Genomic DNA, 20,559 nt, shown 5'->3' on the forward strand with positions numbered 1-20,559 from the left:
CACCCTTTCAAATACTAAATAAAGTGCAACCAGTCTGGTCAAACTTAAAGAGGCACGGTTACATGTACATACATTACCATTTATTAAGGATACATTTTCTTGACTTAATTTATTTAGTTCGAGACAAAGCAAACATTTGTTTTCATTAAGCAGCACTTTTGTGTGCTGCAACAGATACTTAAAACAAAAAACAGATTATTTGAATCACTTTGCATGTCAAAGGTCATATCAAATATATAAGAGAAATTGAGAATTTCCTATTTGCACACTGGAAAGGTCACACATGAGTCAAGACGGAGAAAAATAAAAGGAGGTGAACGTTTGGAGCCAGACATTGGATGCTGACAGCTGAACTGGAATGTCTAGTCAATTCCTTGTGTTCCGCCATGGTAAAGTAAAGCAAAGCAAATGTATTTATACGGCACATTTCACACACACAAGATAGATCCATGTGCTTTACATGATTAAAAGCATTTAAAAACAAAGATAAAAAAAAAACAGCCTATAAACATTTAAAACATTCATTCATTCGTCTTCTGTACCGCTTATCCTCACTCGGGTCGCGGGCGTGCTGGAGCCAATCCCAGCTGACTCTGGGCAAGAGGCGATGTACACCCTGAACTGGTCGCCAGCCAATTGCAGGGCACATATATATATATAAAAAAACATTCACACTCACATTTACACCTACAGGCAATTTAGAGTCTTCAATTAACCTAGCATGCATGTTTTTGGGATGTGGGAGGAAACCGGCGTACCCGGAGAAAACCCACACGGGCACGGGAAGAAACATGCCCACCACACAGGCGAGGCCAGATTTTAACCTGGGTCCTCGGAACCGTGAGGCAGACGTGCTAACCAGTTATCCACCATGCCGCCTACATTTAAAACAAAGGGGGGGGAAAAAAGTACAATTAAAACAGCGTACAGTGCAAGAAATTTAAAAGGTTTAAAAGAGGAAAATGTTCTAAAAACCATGAGAAAATAAATAGTTTTTAACCTGGACTTAAAAACATTCACACTTGGTCCTGACGTCACTTCTGTTGGCAACTTATTCCATTTGTGTGCAGCATAATAGCTAAATGTTGCTTCACCATGTTTGCTTTGGACTCTGTGTTCCACTATTTGACTTGAGTCTGTCGATCTCAGAGCCCTACTGGGTTTATATTGCATGAGCATTTCTTTCATGTATTCAGGACCTAAACAATTAAGTGATTTATAGACCTGTAGCAGAACTCTACCCTAAAAGGTGACTGGGAGCCAGTGTAAAGACTTTAGAATTAAGAGTAATATGCTCTGACCTCTTTGTTCTGGTCAGAACCCGAGCTGCAGAATTCTGAGTGAGTTGGAGCTGTTTATGCTCGTTGGGGAGTCCAGTCAGAAGACGATGACAATAGTCAAGTATAATTGAGATAAAAGTATGGATGAGCTTCTCATGGTCTGCTTGCCACATGCAAGCCTTCACTCAGGATATGTTCTTCAGATGGTAGTTTTAATAATTGATGTGATATGACTGCTGAAAGTAAGGTCGGAATCTATCAGCACACCAAAGTTTTGGAATTGGTCTTTGGTTGGTGACTGACTACAGGTATTTACTAACTATCCTCTCTTCTTTATTGCCAAAAAACAATTATCTCAGTTTTGTTGTGGTTTAATTGAAGAAGATTTTGGCTCATCCAGTTATTTATCTTTTTTAGACAGTGACACGACACCTCAATTGAACTGCAGTCATCTGGAGACACTGCTAGATGTAACTGTGTGTCACCTGCATAGCTATGATAGTCAAAATTAAAGTTCTGAAGATTTTGACCCAAGGGTAGTATATACAGGCTGAACAGGAGGGAACACTTCCAACATAACTCTTTTTCTCCAGGTAGGACCTGAACCATTTAAGAACTTTCCATTTAGTCCTACCCACGTTACCGACCTGATATTATACGATATTATGATCGACCGTATCAAAAGCCGCACTGAGATCCAACAAGACCAGAATTGACACCTTTCCAGAGTCAGTATTCAACCTTATATCATTTAGCACTTTGATAACAGCAGATTCTGTACTGTGTACAGTTCGAAAACCTGATTGAAATTTGTCAAAAAGTCAATTTACGTTCAAAAAATTGCTGAGTTAATTTAAAATAACAATCTTGGCTATGAAATGAAGATTTGAGATGGGTGGATAGCTTGCTAACATGGAACCATCCAGCGTTCTATTTACTTAGAAGAGGCTTAATGGCAGCTACTTTACAATAGCTTTGAAAAAGTCAGATCGTATTGAGTCAAGACAGCTTGTTGATGGTTTCAGCTGCTGAATAGTTTTCTCTACAGTGTTTTGGTCAACAATCAAATTCTGACATGGTAATAGAGTTTTTGCTGTGTGGCTTCAGATGTAGTATCATTTTATCATTTTGCTGATTTGTGCTCATATTTAACATGATGGATTGTATTTTTTTTCCACTAAAATAAGCAAATTCATTGCATTTATCTGCTATTAGGAGTTCTGGAGCAATCTGATTCAGGGGGGTTGTGAGCTTGTCAACCACAGCAAATGGAGTGAGAGTATTATTTAAGGTCTTACTGATGATTTCAGAAAAATGTTGCTGTGTAGCCCTGACGAAGCCTTGGTTAAAATTACAAAGACTTTGTCTGCAGTGGTCATCGTCAATTTGGAGTTTAATTTTTCTCCACTCATGTTCTGCGTTCCTGCACTTTGATTCAGAGGTCTTTACCATCATCCTTGTGCTCCTCCACAGTGTTCTAGGTCACCTCAAGATTGTCTTAGTTTTAATAGGAGCGTTGTAAGGTGGGATGTTGATAGGTCTATGTAGAGCTGGATATTGGCATTCATGACATTTGTGATTTTCCAGGGGAAATTATCTAAAAGTTTAACTGTCTCAGGGGATGTTGTAAGGTGGTGGGATGTTGACAGGTCTATGTAGAGCTGGACACAGCCAGTTTTTTCAAGTGGTCCATGAAGACCTGCAGGCTGACGTCATCAGTAAGGATCGGCGCTCCAGTCTCCTGTTGTTGCACACCAAACAAAGATTAGGAAAACAGTGATGAGTGACGCCTGCCCCCTCCCGCATTACCCATATTCACCACATCAGGCACTTTATGCTGCACATCGTCCTTGATTTGGCAAAATGGAGATCAATTAATTTTCTTTCCCTACTCTCGATTTAGGATAAGAGGTTAGGTAATCTATGACACTGAATTTATTGACATATTTACTTTGAAGTCTCTGGGTCCAGACGTTTCTGTACTTCAAAATCGTTCAATTGAGGAGGGGTGGAGTCATTTAGGAAATGCAAGTTTACCAGTTAAATGATCGCTCACCACCCCGTCCGTGCCTGCGTGGGTTTTCTTCGGGCACTCCGGTTTCCTCCCACGTCCCACAAACATGCATGGTAGGTTAATTGAACTCTAAATTGCCCGTAGGTGTGAATGTGAGTGTGAATGGTTGTTTGTTTCTATGTGCCCTGTGATTGGCTGGCGACCAGTTCAAGGTGCACCCTGCCTCCCGCCCGAAGATAGCTGGTATAGGCTCCAGCAGCCCGCGACCCTAATGAGGAAAAGCGGTTAAGAAAATGGATGGATGGATGATCGCAAATCTACTCACTGGATTAGTAAACACCCATCTATTTTTGTGACAATGACTGTTTTAGAAAATCTATTTAGCTTTATTGCAATATTTTTTCATTAACCGTGGGACGGCAGTTGCTTATCTGTAAGGATGAGAAAGGGGTGACGGGGGGTGGGGCGTGGACATTGAACCGGAGGGACACGGTTCGAGGTCTGCTTTGGACAAAAATAAAAATGGCAATGACATAAGCTGGTCTACTTCGTGACTACAGTCGAGGTGCCCTCAATAATTGCACTAACTCCATTCCCCCTACGTGTGCCCCTTTTATACAGACTTCTCACCTTGCATGCGTGCATGTGTGAGATCTGCTTCTCTGTGTGGTGTGCTACACAGACAAAGCCACTTGAGGGAATATAATAAGTACAATAAAATTAATGTGTCTAACTGTGCTAAAAATGTAATGAGCACAATTTACCTAATACAGTGAACTGGGGAGAGCCCTGCCGAGAAAGAAAATCCGAGAATAATCGACACCCACCCCAAAAAGGTTTGTAATTGCCTACAGATGCCAAAGATTTTTTAATTTTTTTTTTTTTAAAGACAAAGTGACCTAACTCCATGGGGCTCCTTAATTCAAAGTTCCTCCAAGATGCCAAAGCAATTATTTCTTTTCGTATAAGAGATGGCTTTGGCCTGATTACATAAACTATGAATAGTTTTTCAGCAAATAGCAGTGGAAAGGTTCCCCCCCCAAAATCTGCTAATAGATGAATTCACAAATAACAAGCCACGAATGTGTGGTTTGATTGTAATCAAAAGCACACATCAAGACGCATCAATAAATGAATTTTTTTTTTTTTTTTTTAAACATAGCATATAGAAATGTACCTGTCCCCAGGCGTAAAGGTTGTTGTGGGTCTGGGAAGGGTTGACCTTCGAGAGCAGGAAGCGGGCTTGAGAACCTCCATGCTCTGTATCGACGTATCGTGGCATGGGAAAGCGCGTCTGCAGGATCTCCTGCGCGTCATCCAGAGGTGCTTGTAGCAGCTGTTTAAAGTTTTCATACTCAGCCATTTCCTGGTATCCTGCCTTTCGCCACTGGGCTATGGTCTGGGGACAAAAAGGAAACCAGACACAGCACAAGGAGAGACAGAGAGAAAAAAAAAAGAAAGAGAAATATTAGGCACCCTTAATGGAATCACCTGCCCAAAATCAAACTGTCCAAACCAGAGACACTTTCAAACATGTGGCCTTTTGATGTCAATTACAAACATCTGACAAAAGCTCACAAGCATTGCCTTTATAATTATTAGTCCTATCAGAATAAATCCAAGCAGAAGAATGCATTTATCTGAATACCTCGCCATGGTAGATAACAAGCTGGAAGAAGGTGTCCATCAGCAGGATTCGATCAGGCAGAATGCTGCTGCTGTCCAGAAGTACAGGCTGAGAGGGAGAAAAATCAGTGATGGTTTTTTTAATTATTATTTTTTTAATGACAACATTTACATGGAGCTCCACACCTCACAAGGCTCAGTGGTCTAAAATGCACAAGGCTGACCTCAGGTGGGCCATAAAAGGAGTACGAGTAAAGGATGGGCTGGATCATGATGAGCGACTGTGTGAGGTCCTGCCTGACGAAATGGTGCCTGTAATAGGAGGACTCATCTGGGCTGTTGTTAAACACCTGCAGGAAGGGCGACCGCCGCAAGTGGAACATAAACTGCAAGCGAGAAACAAGACATTGTTACAAAGTTATTTCTAAATTAAGATTGTCACATTTATGTTCAATGTTGTCGTTACACACGTACTTTTTGAGATCCAATAAATAGCTATTACATTCTGGCAGTGTTTTTAATGTTATTTACTGTCCATTTACTTACAACCCCAATTGCAATGAAGTTGGGACGTTGTGTTAAACAGAATACAATGATTTGCAAATCATGTTCAACCTATATTTAATTGAATACACTACAAAGACAAGATATTTAATGTTCAAACTGATACACTTAATTGTTTTTAGCAAATAATCATTAACTTAGAATTTTATGGCTGCAACACGTTCCTAAAAAGCTGGGACAGGTGGAAAAAAAGACTGAGAAAGTTGAGGAATCCTCATCAAACACCTGTTTGGAACATCCCACAGGTGAACAGGCTAATTGGGAGCAGGTGGGTGCCATGATTGGGTATAAAAGGAGCTTCCCTGAATTGCTCAGTCAATCACAAGCAAAGATGGGGCGAGGTTCACCTCTTTGTGAACAAGTGCGTGAGAAACAGTTTAAGGACAATGTTCCTCAACGTACAATTGCAAGGAATTTAGGGATTTCATAATCTAAAGTCCATATCATCATCAAAAGGTTCAGAGAATCTGGAGAAATCACTGCATGTAAGCGGCAAGGCCGAAAACCAACATTGAATGCCTGTGACCTTCGATCCCTCAGGTGGCACTGCATCAAAAACCGACATCAATGTGTAAAGGATATCACCACATGGGCTCAGGAACACTTCAGAAAACCAATGTCCGTAAATACAGTTTGGCGCTACATCCGTAAGTGCAACTTGAAACTCTACTATGCAAAGCAAAAGCTATTCTGGGAATTACAGTCTCTCAGGACCTGAAGTGGGCGACCAACATCAACTCCGTCCTCAAAAAGGCCCAGCAGAGGATGTACTTCCTGCGGCTTCTGAGAAAGCACGACCTGCCACAGGAGCTGCTGAGGCAGTTCTACACAGCGGTCATCGAATCAGTCCTGTGTTCTTCCATCACAGTCTGGTTTTGTGCTGCTACAAAAAAGGACAAACTCTGACTGCAACGGACAATCAAAACTCCTGAAAGGATTGTCGGTACCTCCCTACCCACCCTTGAGGACTTGCGCGCTGCCAGAACTAAGACAAGAGCGTGCAAAATCCTCTCGGACCCTTCGCATCCCGATCACCAGCTCTTCCAGCTCCTTCCCTCAGGTAGGCGCTACCGATCAATGCAAACTAGAACTAGCAGACATTCCAACAGCTTCTTCCCTCTTGCGATCAAATTCTTAAACACCTACCCTACAATTCCATTACAACATGCTGGCAATTTTTTGACTTGAGTTCGTTGTCACATTTCTGTGGGGCCAATTATATATTACTCGTGCACTCACTGTAGTTGCCTCGCCACGCTGCACTATTTGCATATCTGTTGTTGACCAATAATGGCCACTCATGCCAGAGTAGCATCTGCTCCATTTGCACACTGATTGAGGAGTATCTGCAACATTTGCACAATCAACATTGTCCCAGATTATCGCACTACTCGTCACTTTAAACTGCATACACTCCTTGAAGTCTCTGCGCCCTTTGCACAATGGTCATTGCACCGGACTATTGCAATATTAGTCATTCGAACTGCTCTAAGTGCTGGAGGACTCTGCATCTTTTTGCACAATTGTCAAAAAATAAAAATAAATAAATAAATGTACCAGCATTACCAGATAACTAGCAACCCTTTATTGCTCAGAGACTGTTTTTTTTGTCAATGTCTTTATGTCTCAAAAGTGTTCTCTGTCAATTGTTGTTCTCTGTTGTCGTACTAGAGCAGCTCCAACTACCGGAGACAAATTCCTTGTGTTTTTTTGGACATACTTGGCAAATAAAGAGGATTCTGATTTTTCAACAACACCCAGAAACGCCGCCGGCTTCTCTGGGCCCGAGCTTATCTAAGATGGATTGATGCAAAGTAGAAAAGTGTTCTGTTGTTCACATTTCAAATTGTTTTGGGAAATTGTGGACGTCGTGTCCTCCGGTCCAAAGAACCATCCGGACTGTGGACGCAGAGTTCAAAAGTTCATCTGTGATTTTATGGGGCTGTGTTAGTGCGAATGGCATGGGTAACTTACACATCTGTGAAGGCACCATTAATGCTGAAAGGTACATACAGGTTTTGGAGAAACATATGCTGCCATCCAAGCATCGTCTTTTTCATGGACGCCCCTGCTTATTTCAGCAAGACAATGCCAAACCACATTCTGCACGTGTTACAACAGCGTGGCTTCGTAGTAAAAGAGTTCGGGTACTAGACTGGACTGCAGGCCGGTGTCCCATTGAAAATGTGTGGCGCATTATGAAGCGTAAAATACGACAACGGAGACCCTGGAATGTTGAACAGCTGAAGCTGTACATCAAGCAAGAATGGGAAAGAATTCCACCTCCAAAGCTTCAACAATTAGTGTCCTCAGTTCCCAAACATTTATTGAATGGTGTTAAAAGAAAAGGTGATGTCACACAGTGGTAAACATGACCCTGTCCCATCTTTTTTGGAACGTGTTGCAGCCATAAAATTTTAAGTTAATGATTATTTGTTAAAAACAATCAAGTTTATCAGTTTGAACATTAAATATCTTGTCTTTGTAGTGTATTCAATTAAAATAGGTTGAACATGATTTGCAAATCATTGTATTCTGTTTTTATTAACGTCCCAACTGCATTGGAATTGGGGTTGTAGATTAGGACTTTGAAATCAGTCAAACACCTAAATAAATACATATCTGACAATCAAACATATATTTGTAAGGCAGAAAGTATTGGATCTCATTTGATTGCGCGGTCGTCCCTAATTTAGAGACCAATGAGTATATGTTTAATTCCCTGCATTAATCATTTGCTTTTGTTTTACATTAAACTTGTACATGCATGTAATGTACCTGAGGGTAAAGTGACAAGGACTCTGACAGCTTGAAAGATGTAGGATCATCTTTATTGAATTGACCAAACTTCTGGCACTGCAAAGACATGAAAGCATACATATATAATAAAAAATAAATTAAAAAATAAATAAATAAATAAATAAATTATAAAAATTGAACCACAGAGCACATAAGAGATTAACAGTGCAGTGTTCTTCACATTATGCAATGAGTCACTCACCAGGCGAATTAGCTGCCTGTCAAGCCACCGCAAGACATCAGGCCCCTCCTCCGACTCTGCTCGGAACACTCCCAGTCGAGCCATGAGCACAGCGGCGGCTTCTTGATCGAATGATGACTCAATATGCTGAATTTGGGATTGTGCATCTGCCCAGCTTGGGTGGGAACACAAATTAGAAGAGGGCACTGTGGGTGCAGTTGAACACAGGTGTGGTGCAGGTGACACTCACTTTAGGTGTGACTTTCTGACAATTGTCAGACTAATTACAATACTCAGCTGCTGACTAACAAAGTACGCTTAGATAAGAACATTGCATCCACCCAGTTACAAAAAGCTTTCTTACTTCCTTGCAATTGTGGTGACGCGTATCCTCCTCTGAGTGTTGGAGTGCTGGTACTGGGTTACAAACTGGACTGCTCCTCGGCCACCCTGGGGGACTGGTGCATTGTGCTGCACACACAAAACATGCGAGACACATAAGACTATTGCTTATTTCTTATACGCCGCTCCCTATTCTAAAGAAGGAGAAAGCACATAAGTATAAAGTTGCTAAATAACATCACTAATGTTATGTTTACTCAGTCAAAACTAATAAACATTCCTTTGCTTGAGGCTCAAGCAAATATGTTCTACCTGATTCACCACTTCAAAATAAATGCCCAAAGTGGTGGAAGGGTTGAGACTGCACACTTTCCACTGGGTTGTGCCACCAACGCCCATCTCCTACACAAAACAATTAACTGTTAAGAATGACAGTCAGTCCACAAATAACAATGCAATACAATGACATACATTCTCTGATACACAGGAACCCTTTGAGTTGAGCGATACACAAGGTCCGATAGCCCCGCAAACCTTCACCTCTCGTGTAGTCTGCACAGACGGAAAGACACTTTTGTTGAGCTTTGACATATATGATCATGGACATCTATCCCCTAATTAAACATCATTATCTTTATTATTCACTTCAACATTGCTTGCACAAAGAATTATTTGTGAATTGTGACCCAAAATTACTTATTTACCTTGACCTCCATGATGCCTCCAAAGACCATGCGGAAGTCACCATTATAGTCTTTGTTGAAAACTCTCTGGAACGTTTGCTTGAACAAAGAGGTATTGAACGAGTCTCCCATCACTATGTGTCCCCTGAGAATACAGCGAAACATTAGTCATGTTTTCATTGGCTATCATTTCACTCGTTGCAGTTTACAATGCTAAGGACCCAGACAAATAGTACTGAAGGTGTAGTCCAGACTGCAAACTTAAAATGTATGCATTTATTGTTTGGTTAAAGAGTGCATGTTTTTTTTTTTTTTTTAATTTACATTAATACAAAAAAGAGACATTGTCCATCTTCTGTTCTGTACTCTGCCATTGAAGCAGAATACAGAGAGCTCAGCTGATTGGGAATTTTAGCATGGAAAGTCAACACTTGAAGCCCACCATCAATAAAACCAAATCATTGCAAGCCATAGACAGCAGAATAGAATGGATTGTAGGTAACAGTACTTGTTTTCTCCTGTTGGCTGTTAGATTTAGTATTACACTATATGAATAAAATTGAAGTGACTGCCATTCAAAAAAAGAGCTCTCATGTCTTTGACCATTACCGCATGGTAACATGTTTCAAGAAATGTGGAATAAGTTCACCATAATGAGGAATTATATGGGGTAAATTGAGCTCAAAATTTGGAAGTGTGATCATATTGATATGAGCAAACTTAAAAATCAAAAGTCCAAAGGGGACTTTTCAGCTAAATTAAACTCAAAAAGTTACTGACATATGTTGCTAAACAAGAATGGATCACGGAAGGAAGAACAGAATTCCTGTGTTTGCATAATGCTGTGAACGTAGGACACAAATAAACAAGCCCGCACCCACACATGTTTGCCTGTCAGGTGCTGACCTACCCAGTGAGATTAGATAAACACTTCATTTCCAGGAGCCCAGTCTGGTCCAAAGCACAGGCGTAGATATCAATACTGTGGCCATTTACTGCTGATCGGTTGGCTAAGGCTTCATAGTACTGCATGTCAGAAAGAATAAGAAGACAGTGCGAATATTATTTACTGTATCTTGTTTCGTCCAAAGGAGGTTATCATTGAACACCATTAGCCATGCATTTGCTCACCTTTGTAGCCTTCTTCAAGTGGCGAGCATTATCCTTCTGGATGTCATGCCAGGAACGGATGGGGGTTTTCAGCTCATCTCCCACTACCATTCCGGGGCCCTGAGTGGGGGGGCCGCCGATGAACAGCATCACACGAGCACCCGTATTGGGGAATGTGCCCTAAGAGATAATTACAACACAAGACTCAAGTACAATCAACACAGTGATAACAGTGAATATGTGCAGCGAACATTTTTTTTTGTATAGCTTTTTATGGGCGACACTGTTTTGTATTGTTCATACAATGCAGCGCTATAGATATGCACAGGTATTTCAAGTTTGCATTTAGAAAAGGCAATCTATGATACAAAACAGTGCAAACAAACGCAAATAACATTACTGACATTTTAATACACTAATATAGTTTTGACCTTATAAGCTCCTCGTCCTGGCTGACGTACATAGTAACCGATCCATTTCCGGTTTACGTGCGTGTGCTTTTGTGTAGCTAGCTGTTTTACTATTTTCCCTCTAGACACTTTAAATTACCTGTTAATTTTCTGTTCAGGTTGCTCTCCGCTGTAACACGGTTATAGCCAGAGTTATAAAAATGTACTATACACCAAAGCAGTAAGCACGTATTTCTGGTGTTTCGCTTCTCAACATTTCACATTAGGTTCACGAATAGCTTGTGATTTCTTCTTACTCGGTGTGTAACACACTTAGGCGAGGATTAGTTACTCAGAGGAAAGACTCTGGGGACTGCGGAAGAATAGTGTTTAACCATGCCACAAGTGCTGCTTGTAGCTGGTGCGGACTCGGAGCAAGTTAGCTTAGCAAGCCACGTAGAATTACCCCCAGCCTGCGAACAACCAGGAAAGGAGGGAGGATGGATGTACACAGTTTTTTTAAACCAGCTCAGAGACGATTGGTTTCTGTTGCCTGTTCACGAGTAGCATGCTCCTTCTACTTAGTGAGCTTGGGGATACTATACAAAGTAGATTCGGGATCAGTTGAAAGCGCTGCAAATTGTCCAAAAAAAAAAAAGAAAATAAATTTTAAAAAAATTAAAAGAAATGCAGCTTTGATCACACGATCGCATTGTCTGAAATCAGGATTTGGATCTAAAAACGTTAATTCGTTTCACCCTATATTTAATCAATTTTCCATTCAACAGAAGTTGTTTTGATAGGCACATTTCCAATCAATGTGATAGTGTGTTGAAAGCAAGGTCTTTTAGGAAACCGGTGTAAGCATAAGTAGTCCACGGGAGTATGGGAAGATGTAGAAACATGCAATTAATTAAATTAATTTAATTCAGGTTGAGTCAGAATGAATAAAAGAAGAGCTCATAGTGGACAACAACTATTTTTAAGTGTAAGGGTAACATGCCTCCAGACAAACAATTCAGTCTAAAGTCACTGACAAAACCTAATTAATTTAATTTTATCAGGCCTCTTCTCTGAGCTAAAGGAGAGTATTTGGTTGCACTTGGTTTACATAATCATACATATTAGGGGATAATGACGGTTAAGTGGAAAAGACAGAAGGCAAACAGAACTGGCCTTTGAGCTAGGGAACCACATGTACTGTTTCTGGCACAAGATAAAGATTCTACTGAGTGCTTCGCTGTGTAAAGCAACATGTGGAAGAATCATCATAAAGAGTCTAAAGTTCAGGGTACATGGCTATTCCTTAAAATGTGCTGCTATTACAGTGATATCCAGCTAAAAGTAAAAAAAAATAATAATAATAATTTTGCCCGAGATGCGATCACAATCTGTTTGACCCTGCTTAAGAAAGAGGCAATTTATGATCTATTAAAAGTCTGTCCACTTGCTTGACAAAAAAAGCAATAATCGTCAATAATCTCTTGTACTTACTTACATAGCACATCTCCACCCACTGAATTATTGCTAAGCACTTTAATTGCGTCATGAAGTTGTATTTATTTTACGATAGATCACTTTATTTATTATGATTTTGAAATTGTGGCTTTTGAAATTAGGATGTTCTACCTCTAGGAGACCAACAGCGACAGACAGCGCAACACCGGTGGATCGGAGTGCCCTTTTACCCTGAGGAACGGGCCAGGGGTCTCGCTGAAGCTCCCCCAGTAAATCGGTCAGATTCATATCAACCTTGTGCACAGGCTGAAGGAACCTGAAGATGAAAGATTAGGCAGTCATTTTTAAAAATTGTAACTTTTAGAAAAAAATTGCCATTCACTAACAAAAAGCTGCATAGGGATTTTTGCTACTCCATCATACCTGCAAGAGGATGCAGCATCTTGAGGTGCAGGAGCGCATCCTTGCGGTCCTGATGCAGAAGGCTTTGTTAAACCCAACATCTCCTGGTGGGGGGGGATATATATCTTACTGTTTAAAATTTGTCATTTCTAAAGTACTGTATGAGTGGTACATACAATTAACAATGGCATTAAAGTCTCCTTCAAGTTGTGTGTGAGCTCTGGGCATGTTTACAATGACTTAAATGTTTTAAAAGTAATTTGGCCCAAAAATATTTGGACAGTGACACAATCTTCATGAGTTGGGCTCTGAACGCCACCACATTGGATTTGAAATGAAACAACTACAACAGAATTGAAGTGCAGACTTTAAGATTTAATTTAAGGGGTTGAACAAAAATATATGATTAAACATGTAGGAATTGTAGCTATTTTTATACAAACGCTCCTCATTTCGGGGGCTCAAAAGGAATTTTAATAAATTAATAAATAAACATAACCCTAAGTAAAATGTTTCTTCTCAATATTTTGTTGAGAATTCTTTGCAGACAATGACTGCCTGAAGTCTGGAACCCATGGACATCACCAAAAGCTGGGTTTCCTCCTTTGTGATGCTTTGCCAGGCCTTTACTGCAGCTGTCTTCAGTTGTTGCTTGTTTGTGGGACTTTCTGCCTTAGGGTTTGTCTTGAGCAAGTGAAATGCATGCTCGATTGGGTTGACATCCGGTGATTGACTCGGACCATTGCAGAATATTCCACTTCTTTGCTTTAAAAACACCTGGGTTGCTTTTGCAGTATGTTTTGGATCATTGTCCATATTTACTGTGAAGCGCCTTCCAATCAACTTTGCTGCATTAGGCTGAATCTGAGCAGAAAGTATATCCTTATAAACTTAAGAATTCATCCGGCTACTTCTGTTTTTTGTCACATCAATAAACACAAGTGACCCAGTGCCATTGGAAGCCATGCATGCCCATGCCATCGCATTACCAGATAACTAGCAACCCTTTATTGCTCAGTGACTGTTTTTTTTGTCAATCTCAAAAGTGTTCTCTGTCAATTGACTGTCTGTTGTCGTACTAGAGCGGCTCCAACTACCGGAGACAAATTTCTTGTGTTTTTGGACATACTTGGCAAATAAAGATGATTCTGATTCTGATCACACTGCCTCCACCATGTTTTACAGAAGATGTGGTGTGCTTTGGATCATGAGCTGTTCCAGTTGTTCTCCAAACTTTCTTCTTCCCATCATTCTTGTACAAGTTGATCTTAGTCTCATCTGTCCAAAGAATGCTGTTCCAGAACTGGGCTGGCTTCTTCTGGTGTTTTTTTGGCCAAGTCAATTCAGGCATTTCTATTTTTGAGGCTGATTAATTGTTTGCACCTTGTGGTGAATCCTTTGTATTTATTTACTCTGATGAAGTCTTTTCTTTATGGTAGACTTAGATACTGATGCACCTACTTCTTGGAGAGTGTTCTTCACTTGTGTGGATGTTGTGAAGGGGTTTTTCTTCACCGCGGAAAGCATTCTGCGATCATCCACCACTGTTGTCTTCCGTGGACGTCCAGGCCTTTTTTGAGTTCCCAAGCTCACCAGTGCACTCTTTTTTCTCAGAATGTACCAAACTGCTGATTTGGCCACGCCTAACATTTGTACTCTCTCTGATGGATTTCTTCTTTTTTTCAGCCTCAGGATGGTCTGTTTCACCTCCATTGAGAGCTCCTTTGACCACAACATGCATGTTCACAGCAACAGCTTCCAAACGCAAACGCCACACCTGGAATCAACTCCAGAACTTTTTACTGCTTAATTGATGACAGGTTAACGAGGGAAAAGCCCATGCAGCCTTGTTTTTTTTTTTGCAGCCTTTTGAGTCAATTGTCCAATTACTTCTGGTACCTTGAAAAAGAGGCAGCTCCGTATTAAAGACCTGTAATTCCTAAACCCTTGCTCCAATTTGGATGTGGATACTCTCAAATTACAGCTGAGAGTCGGCACATTAGGCCCATATTGATTATAGTATTGTATGCTGAATATGTTTTCGTGAACAGCTAAAATAACAAAATTTGTGTCACTGTCCAACTATTTTTGGGCCTAACTGTATGCCTTTAAAGTCAAACAAAATCTAAGAGTGAAAACTGCTGTCAGACACGATGTCAGCTTATTGCGACAGATGGCAGCAAATCTTCTGAGACCTCACCTCAGCGAGCATCTCAAGGTGTGTTTTGCATGTTCTCCAGCTTTTGTGTCACCCGTTACACCGAACATTTTAATTCATCACTCTCTTACTTCACCCACCTGGATCTGTTTGGAGGTGAGATCCTTGGTGCCTCTGAACACGTAACTCTTGGAGATCAACTCACAACTGAGCTCATGAACCTGGACCATGCGTCCAAAAGTGATGAGGCCCACTAAAGCGTTGGGAGGCAGAAGACTGAGGGACATCTGAAGGGATTCCTTCAGAGCCTGGAGGTCTTCTTCCTCCAAGCATGTGTCAACTACATAGAGGAAGATCAGTGGAGCTGAGGGTCCGCGCTGTAAAGGGAAGAAAGTTGCATACGATTTAGTGGTGTTTCAATGTGTATGGTATGCCAATGTCCAAAATAGTATTTCCATGGTACACACTGTACTATCCCTAGATCCAAGCCTGAGGTCAGAGTACAAACAAGTGTGTACCTGTACTATGTACTCAATGGTGGAAAACTGGGGCATAAGCTCAGCTGGTTGGTTCACTTCTGATATTCCCGCATAGGAGGGAGGGAACTGCAAACATACAGAAGGATAAATTAACAAAACTAGTTACATAAACTAAAAAAAAAACATCCCGTCATCATCAGTACTTACTGGGTTTCTCTGGAAACAGAAGTTGCAGGCCCAAATCTTTGCTCGGAAGTCAACTTGACTGTAAAATGGATTAAAAAAACAAACATGCTTTTGCATCAAAATACAAGAGGGATCATGGGCAAAACTTTCTTTGGCCAATTTGGATGTCAACCTTCATGGCTGCTAGTTAATTACGAGTAAATACAGGACACAATAAACAAGCAAATAAGTGAACTAGATGATTTTGTCTGGCAATTTAAAGAAAAATGCATCCAAACTAATCGGGAGAAGCTTCATCATGCAACAAGACAATGACCCAAAACACAATGCAAATACATCAAAGGACTTCATCGGGGGGGAAACTGGAACGTCTTAGACTGGCCAGGTCAATCACTGGACCTTAACCCAATAGAGCATGAATGTTACCTCCTGAAGAGGAGACTGAAGGGAGAAACCCCCAGAAACAAGCAAACTGAAAGAGGCTTTAGTAAAGGCCTGGCAAAGCATTTCAAATGAAGAATGCAACAGTCTGGTGAGGTCAATGGGTCGCAGGCTTGATGCAGTTATTGCAAGTAAGGATTATGCCACCAAATATTAAATGTTCTTCACTTTAAGTCAATTTAATCATGTCTATTCCATTAATTTTGCTAACTTGAAAAGTGGGTGGCTTCAAACAACTGGTGCTCTGTCCTGTGTTGTTCAACACATCTAGATGTAACTACCATGAAATGAAAGCTGAAATTTTGTCTCATTCAACTTTTGATCTGTAACCCAAATGTCTTCGGAATACAACAAAAACATAGGTATTGACTTTGCCGTTCCAATACTTTTGGAGGGGACTGTACTTTAAAGTGTATTGCATGGACAATGGAGGTTCAAATTTAAATGCCAAAATTCTGAATTCAACAAAGATTTTTGAAGAAAATATACATTTACACTTGGTTGGTGCGCATTTACTTTAGATTTATGAGACTTTTTTGAAGAGTCAAAAAAATAAAAATAAAAGTACTGTCATGCATCATGTCAATTTAGCACTCAGCATATCTCAGGGGAGCGTGATGTACTTTTTCTTTGCTTTGTTATGCTTATTCCAAATGAGCAACCAGACTCAACAAGTAGAGTTGACAGTAGAACATGATGAACAGTACACACCAGAATTTACATGAAAGAAACTGACTCATTCAAAGCAGTAGGACTATCATGTCAGACTTTGCTTTTAGGTCTTAATATTAACAATGGTGAATTTATTTGTTGCTCTTGTAAAAGCGTTGATGACCAATCAAAAAAAGTCAGCATAAAAATGTTTAGCATACACTCTGACAGGTGTAACTCACCACAGTGGGTTGAGCACTGCCTTGCAGTTGGCCCGGCTGCACATGACTGGCTCATACTGGACCGGGGGTAGGTCAGGCCTCTCCTTGAGCGGTGTGAAGAGGCAGGAGACCGGCACCACAAGCCTGGTTGCTTCTAGTCGGCTGGAGGGCCAGAGGTTCCAGCTAAATCTCACCCCATCCCTGTCCTCATTCTGCTGGATGAATTCCTGGTAGGTGGCCATCAGCAAGCTTCAGCAGAGCAAAGGGCCAACAGATGACAATGAGGAAGTCACGGTCACAAAATCTGCTTCTGGTTTTATCTAGTCTTAAATCAACAGTATAAAGGTCCTCCCAAAAGACTTTGAATTACAATTCAATAATAATTTGAAAATGTGACGTACAAATGCATCACCAAGAAACTTGACCTGCGAGTTATGATGAGTGTGTGAGGCATTTGCATAATGCTCTGTCTCCACCTTTGCTTGTGTTAGTGAAATGTTTTTACGCCTTTAGCTAACAAATGGGTATCCTGCTGTTGTGACAGGAAACTAATTGATAGCAGAGAATTAAAAAATAAATGTCCCTCCATCCATCCATTTTTCTGTTTGCATAAAAATGACTCAAATGTCAAAATTACATTTTCCTCAAAACATTGGCCTACCAATTTCTCTGGATTTATAGCACAATCTGAAATGCATATGGGTAAGCCAATATGTGCTTTAAGGTCTAAAACAGTGGACCTTCACTTCACTGTAATTATCAAAAATATTCACCAAAAATGAATAAAAATTATTTCTCATTCTGATTGCAGTAGTAGTTGGCATTGAGAGTCCACCACTTACTACAGGTCAAAAATATTCACCGAAAATCAATAAAAAACACTTTTTCTCATTCTGATTGCTGTAGTAGTTGGCATTGAGAGTCCACCACTTACTACAGGTCAAACTTTGCTGATGTCTTGTATTAGAGAGAAAATGGATGCTAGAGAGAAACGATGCAATTTGGGACAAGCAGAACCCTTCCTAGAGCTGGCTGTCCGGCCAACTGAGCAATGGGGGGGGGGAGAGTCTTGGTGAAAGAGGTAAAGAAGAACCCAAAGATCACTGTGGCTGAGCTCCAGTGATGGAGATTGGAGAAAGTTCTAGAAAGTCAACAATCACTGCAGCCCTCCACGAGTTGGGGCTTTATGGCAGAGTGGCCCAACGGAAGCCTACCGAGAGGTGGGGTACACCCTGAACTGGTCCCGGGGCTGCGCTCCATCCCTGGTTGCCGGGTAGGTGCCCGCTGGCCTCACTCCAGGGGCCTCGTCCTGGTCTCCGGGTGGGGGTCTGGGGGATGTGGTGCTGTATCCTGGGCCTGTGTCCTCCTCTTCCCTCTCCCCGGGGTGCTGGGCCGTGGTCTTCGCCTCTCTCTCCTTCGGGCTGTATGGGGCCCCCGGCTGACTTGGGGCCTATGGTAGGGTGTCAACGCCTCCCATCTTGGACGGGCCTGCCTTCTGTGCCCTGTTCTGGTCGCTAGGTGGTGGTCAGTGGTGGCCAAGGGAGGGGGTTCTCTGTGGTCTCACAACTCACAGGTTCTTACAGGTGTTTAGACACTCTAAAAGGCATCGCACCGCAACACTCATCAGTAGCATTGCCTTGCTCATTTCCCATGTCCTGTCCTTTCTCATCTTGTCCTTTTGGTTAGCTGTTGCATATCTCACTGGGTGTAACCCCTGTTCACAAATAAGAAGACGATATGACTTTTATAACATTACTTGTAGTCAAATATCTAAACTCTCTAACTATTGTTCTGCTGTGGTTTGCACCCCTGCTGCCCTTGTCCATTCTGTCCCTCGGTCTATTACCTAAAACCCTTTTCTGTCCGGCTGAATTTTCAATAAGCATCAGAATGATTAAAAAAATAATTGAACAAGCAGAAGAAGCATTTCAAACTCCCCTGTTGCACAGTAAGGGTTCTTCTGTGCTGGAAGGCATACAGATCTACCATTCTGCTTGGCCATGCAGCTGAACAGGTTACAAAAAAAAATAAGAAAAAAAGAATAGTAATAAATATTGTAAATATTTGACACAATTGCACACAGTTTAACCAAAACACAAGATATCAGCAAAATTTGACTTGCGGTAAGTAGTGGTTCATTCACTTTTTGTAAATATTTTTGATAATTAATTGCACAGTTTAACAAAAATCTAGCATCCAGTTTCTCTCTAACACAAGACATCAGCAAAGTTTGACCTGTAGTAAGTGGTGGACTCTCAATGCCAACTACTACTGCAATCAGAATGAGAAAGTGTTTTTATTCATTTTTGGTGAATATTTTTGATAATTATTTGTACACAGTTGAGCCAAAAAGCAAGATATCCTCAAAATTTGACCTGTAGTAAGTAGTGGACTCCGACTCCCACTGACAACTACTACAGCAAACAGAATGGGGAGGAAAAAACATTTTATTTGATATAAGATAATTTGTTAGACATTTATCACCCCGGGATGAGTAATTTGTAGATGGTCCCTAACACAGAAGTTAGTCTAATGTAGAATTAAGCGCCGTTATTGTTGTTATTGCATATACGTTTGTAGTTACAAAAATCCAGCCGCGAGTTTTTCATACAAACTGTTTCCGAAATTGTCCTCCACATACTAAACGTGATATAGTCGAAAATGTAGCTAGGAGACCGAGTACGAGCGTGCGAGAACTGAATGTCAGGCGAATATCAAACATCCGGCCAACTTTCTCTCGCTATACGAGGCCACGTACGTATAGAAGCCCATCAAAGCTCCTAACAGTATAATTGAGCCAACGCATCGTTTAATATTTCAACCAAACACAAACGTTAGCGCGAAAATAAAAGCCTTACCGTGAACGATGTATACTGTATTAGTAAAGTCAAATAAAGCGTTTTCTATCGGTGTCTTACTAACACGACCGGTAAACCAACGTTACGTTTAATGGCTAGCCGGGTATGCTAGATAGCTAACGGAATTTAGCATTAACCCACATTCTGACAATCCCTCCAGTCCCCTATATGTTGTATCGTGGATTAAATACATACATACGCTTACCTTCAATATCAGAGTGACGTCCGAATCAATGAGTGTTTAAGTTATTATCAAAAAACATGTGAAGCAATAAAAAAATAAAAATAAAAATGGGAGCCAGGCACCGGCTTGTATTCACTGTTAAGTGACGTGTTACTCTAAGTATCGACGGCTCCGATTGGTTCTTATTTCAGTGACGCAAGAGGGCGTATCTGCACGCATTCGGAACAGGAAGTTTCCGTCAACGTAATGTTAGTGATGATGGTGATTCCTGTTTTATTTGGAAGTCGGAATCTCTACTTTTCAGCCAGTCAGCAATGCATATAGCAATCTCTGACTTAGGATACATTGAAATGAGGAGTACATAAAAAAAAAAAAGTTGAACATTTGGAGTAACGTAGTTTATTTTTGAAGTTATGTTGTTGCACTTTATCGTTATTCTTGCAAAAGAAATTATTTTTGCACATTGCTGTTGCAGTTTAAGGAAATCGTCGACTCTTTTACAGTGAGTGCTGGTTTATTTTTTTGAGTAGTCC

The 20,559-nt window shown here is 40.9% G+C and overlaps 1 protein-coding gene across 2 annotated transcripts; it reads right to left on the bottom strand.

The window, feature by feature from the left end:
• Window positions 1-58: 58 nt before the first annotated feature.
• Window positions 59-20,205, bottom strand: sec23b (SEC23 homolog B, coat complex II component). 2 transcript variants are annotated; one of them, XM_061769763.1, is made up of 20 exons: window positions 20,048-20,199; window positions 18,199-18,698; window positions 17,006-17,233; window positions 15,693-15,750; window positions 15,525-15,611; window positions 15,147-15,383; window positions 12,870-12,952; window positions 12,618-12,762; window positions 10,621-10,779; window positions 10,400-10,515; window positions 9,511-9,634; window positions 9,278-9,358; window positions 9,119-9,208; window positions 8,829-8,935; window positions 8,486-8,639; window positions 8,263-8,340; window positions 5,145-5,306; window positions 4,943-5,029; window positions 4,472-4,693; window positions 59-3,021 (listed from the first exon to the last, which is right to left on the bottom strand). In XM_061769763.1, exons 3-20 carry the CDS (start codon window positions 17,224-17,226, stop codon window positions 2,932-2,934), a joined length of 2,301 nt encoding a protein of 766 aa, XP_061625747.1. In that variant the 5' UTR covers window positions 17,227-17,233; window positions 18,199-18,698; window positions 20,048-20,199; the 3' UTR covers window positions 59-2,931. The 2 variants fall into 2 exon arrangements, with proteins under 2 accessions (XP_061625747.1, XP_061625746.1); XM_061769762.1 differs by lacking the exon at window positions 18,199-18,698 and having other exon boundaries at window positions 20,048-20,205.
• Window positions 20,206-20,559: the final 354 nt, after the last annotated feature.

Source organism: Phyllopteryx taeniolatus, chromosome 4 (genome assembly GCF_024500385.1).
Source record: "Phyllopteryx taeniolatus isolate TA_2022b chromosome 4, UOR_Ptae_1.2, whole genome shotgun sequence".
Classification (NCBI taxonomy): domain Eukaryota; kingdom Metazoa; phylum Chordata; class Actinopteri; order Syngnathiformes; family Syngnathidae; genus Phyllopteryx; species Phyllopteryx taeniolatus.

Bases quoted from the DNA above. Each gene is read 5' to 3' on its own strand.
- sec23b (XM_061769762.1), bottom strand. From the start codon at position 17,226: ATGGCCACCTACCAGGAATTCATCCAGCAGAATGAGGACAGGGATGGG. The intron at 12,763-12,869 runs GTATGATGGAGT...TTTCATCTTCAG, and splicing joins GATGCTGCATCCTCTTGCAG to GTTCCTTCAGCCTGTGCACA. The intron at 10,780-12,617 runs GTAGAACATCCT...ATTATCTCTTAG, and splicing joins TCGCTGTTGGTCTCCTAGAG to GGCACATTCCCCAATACGGG.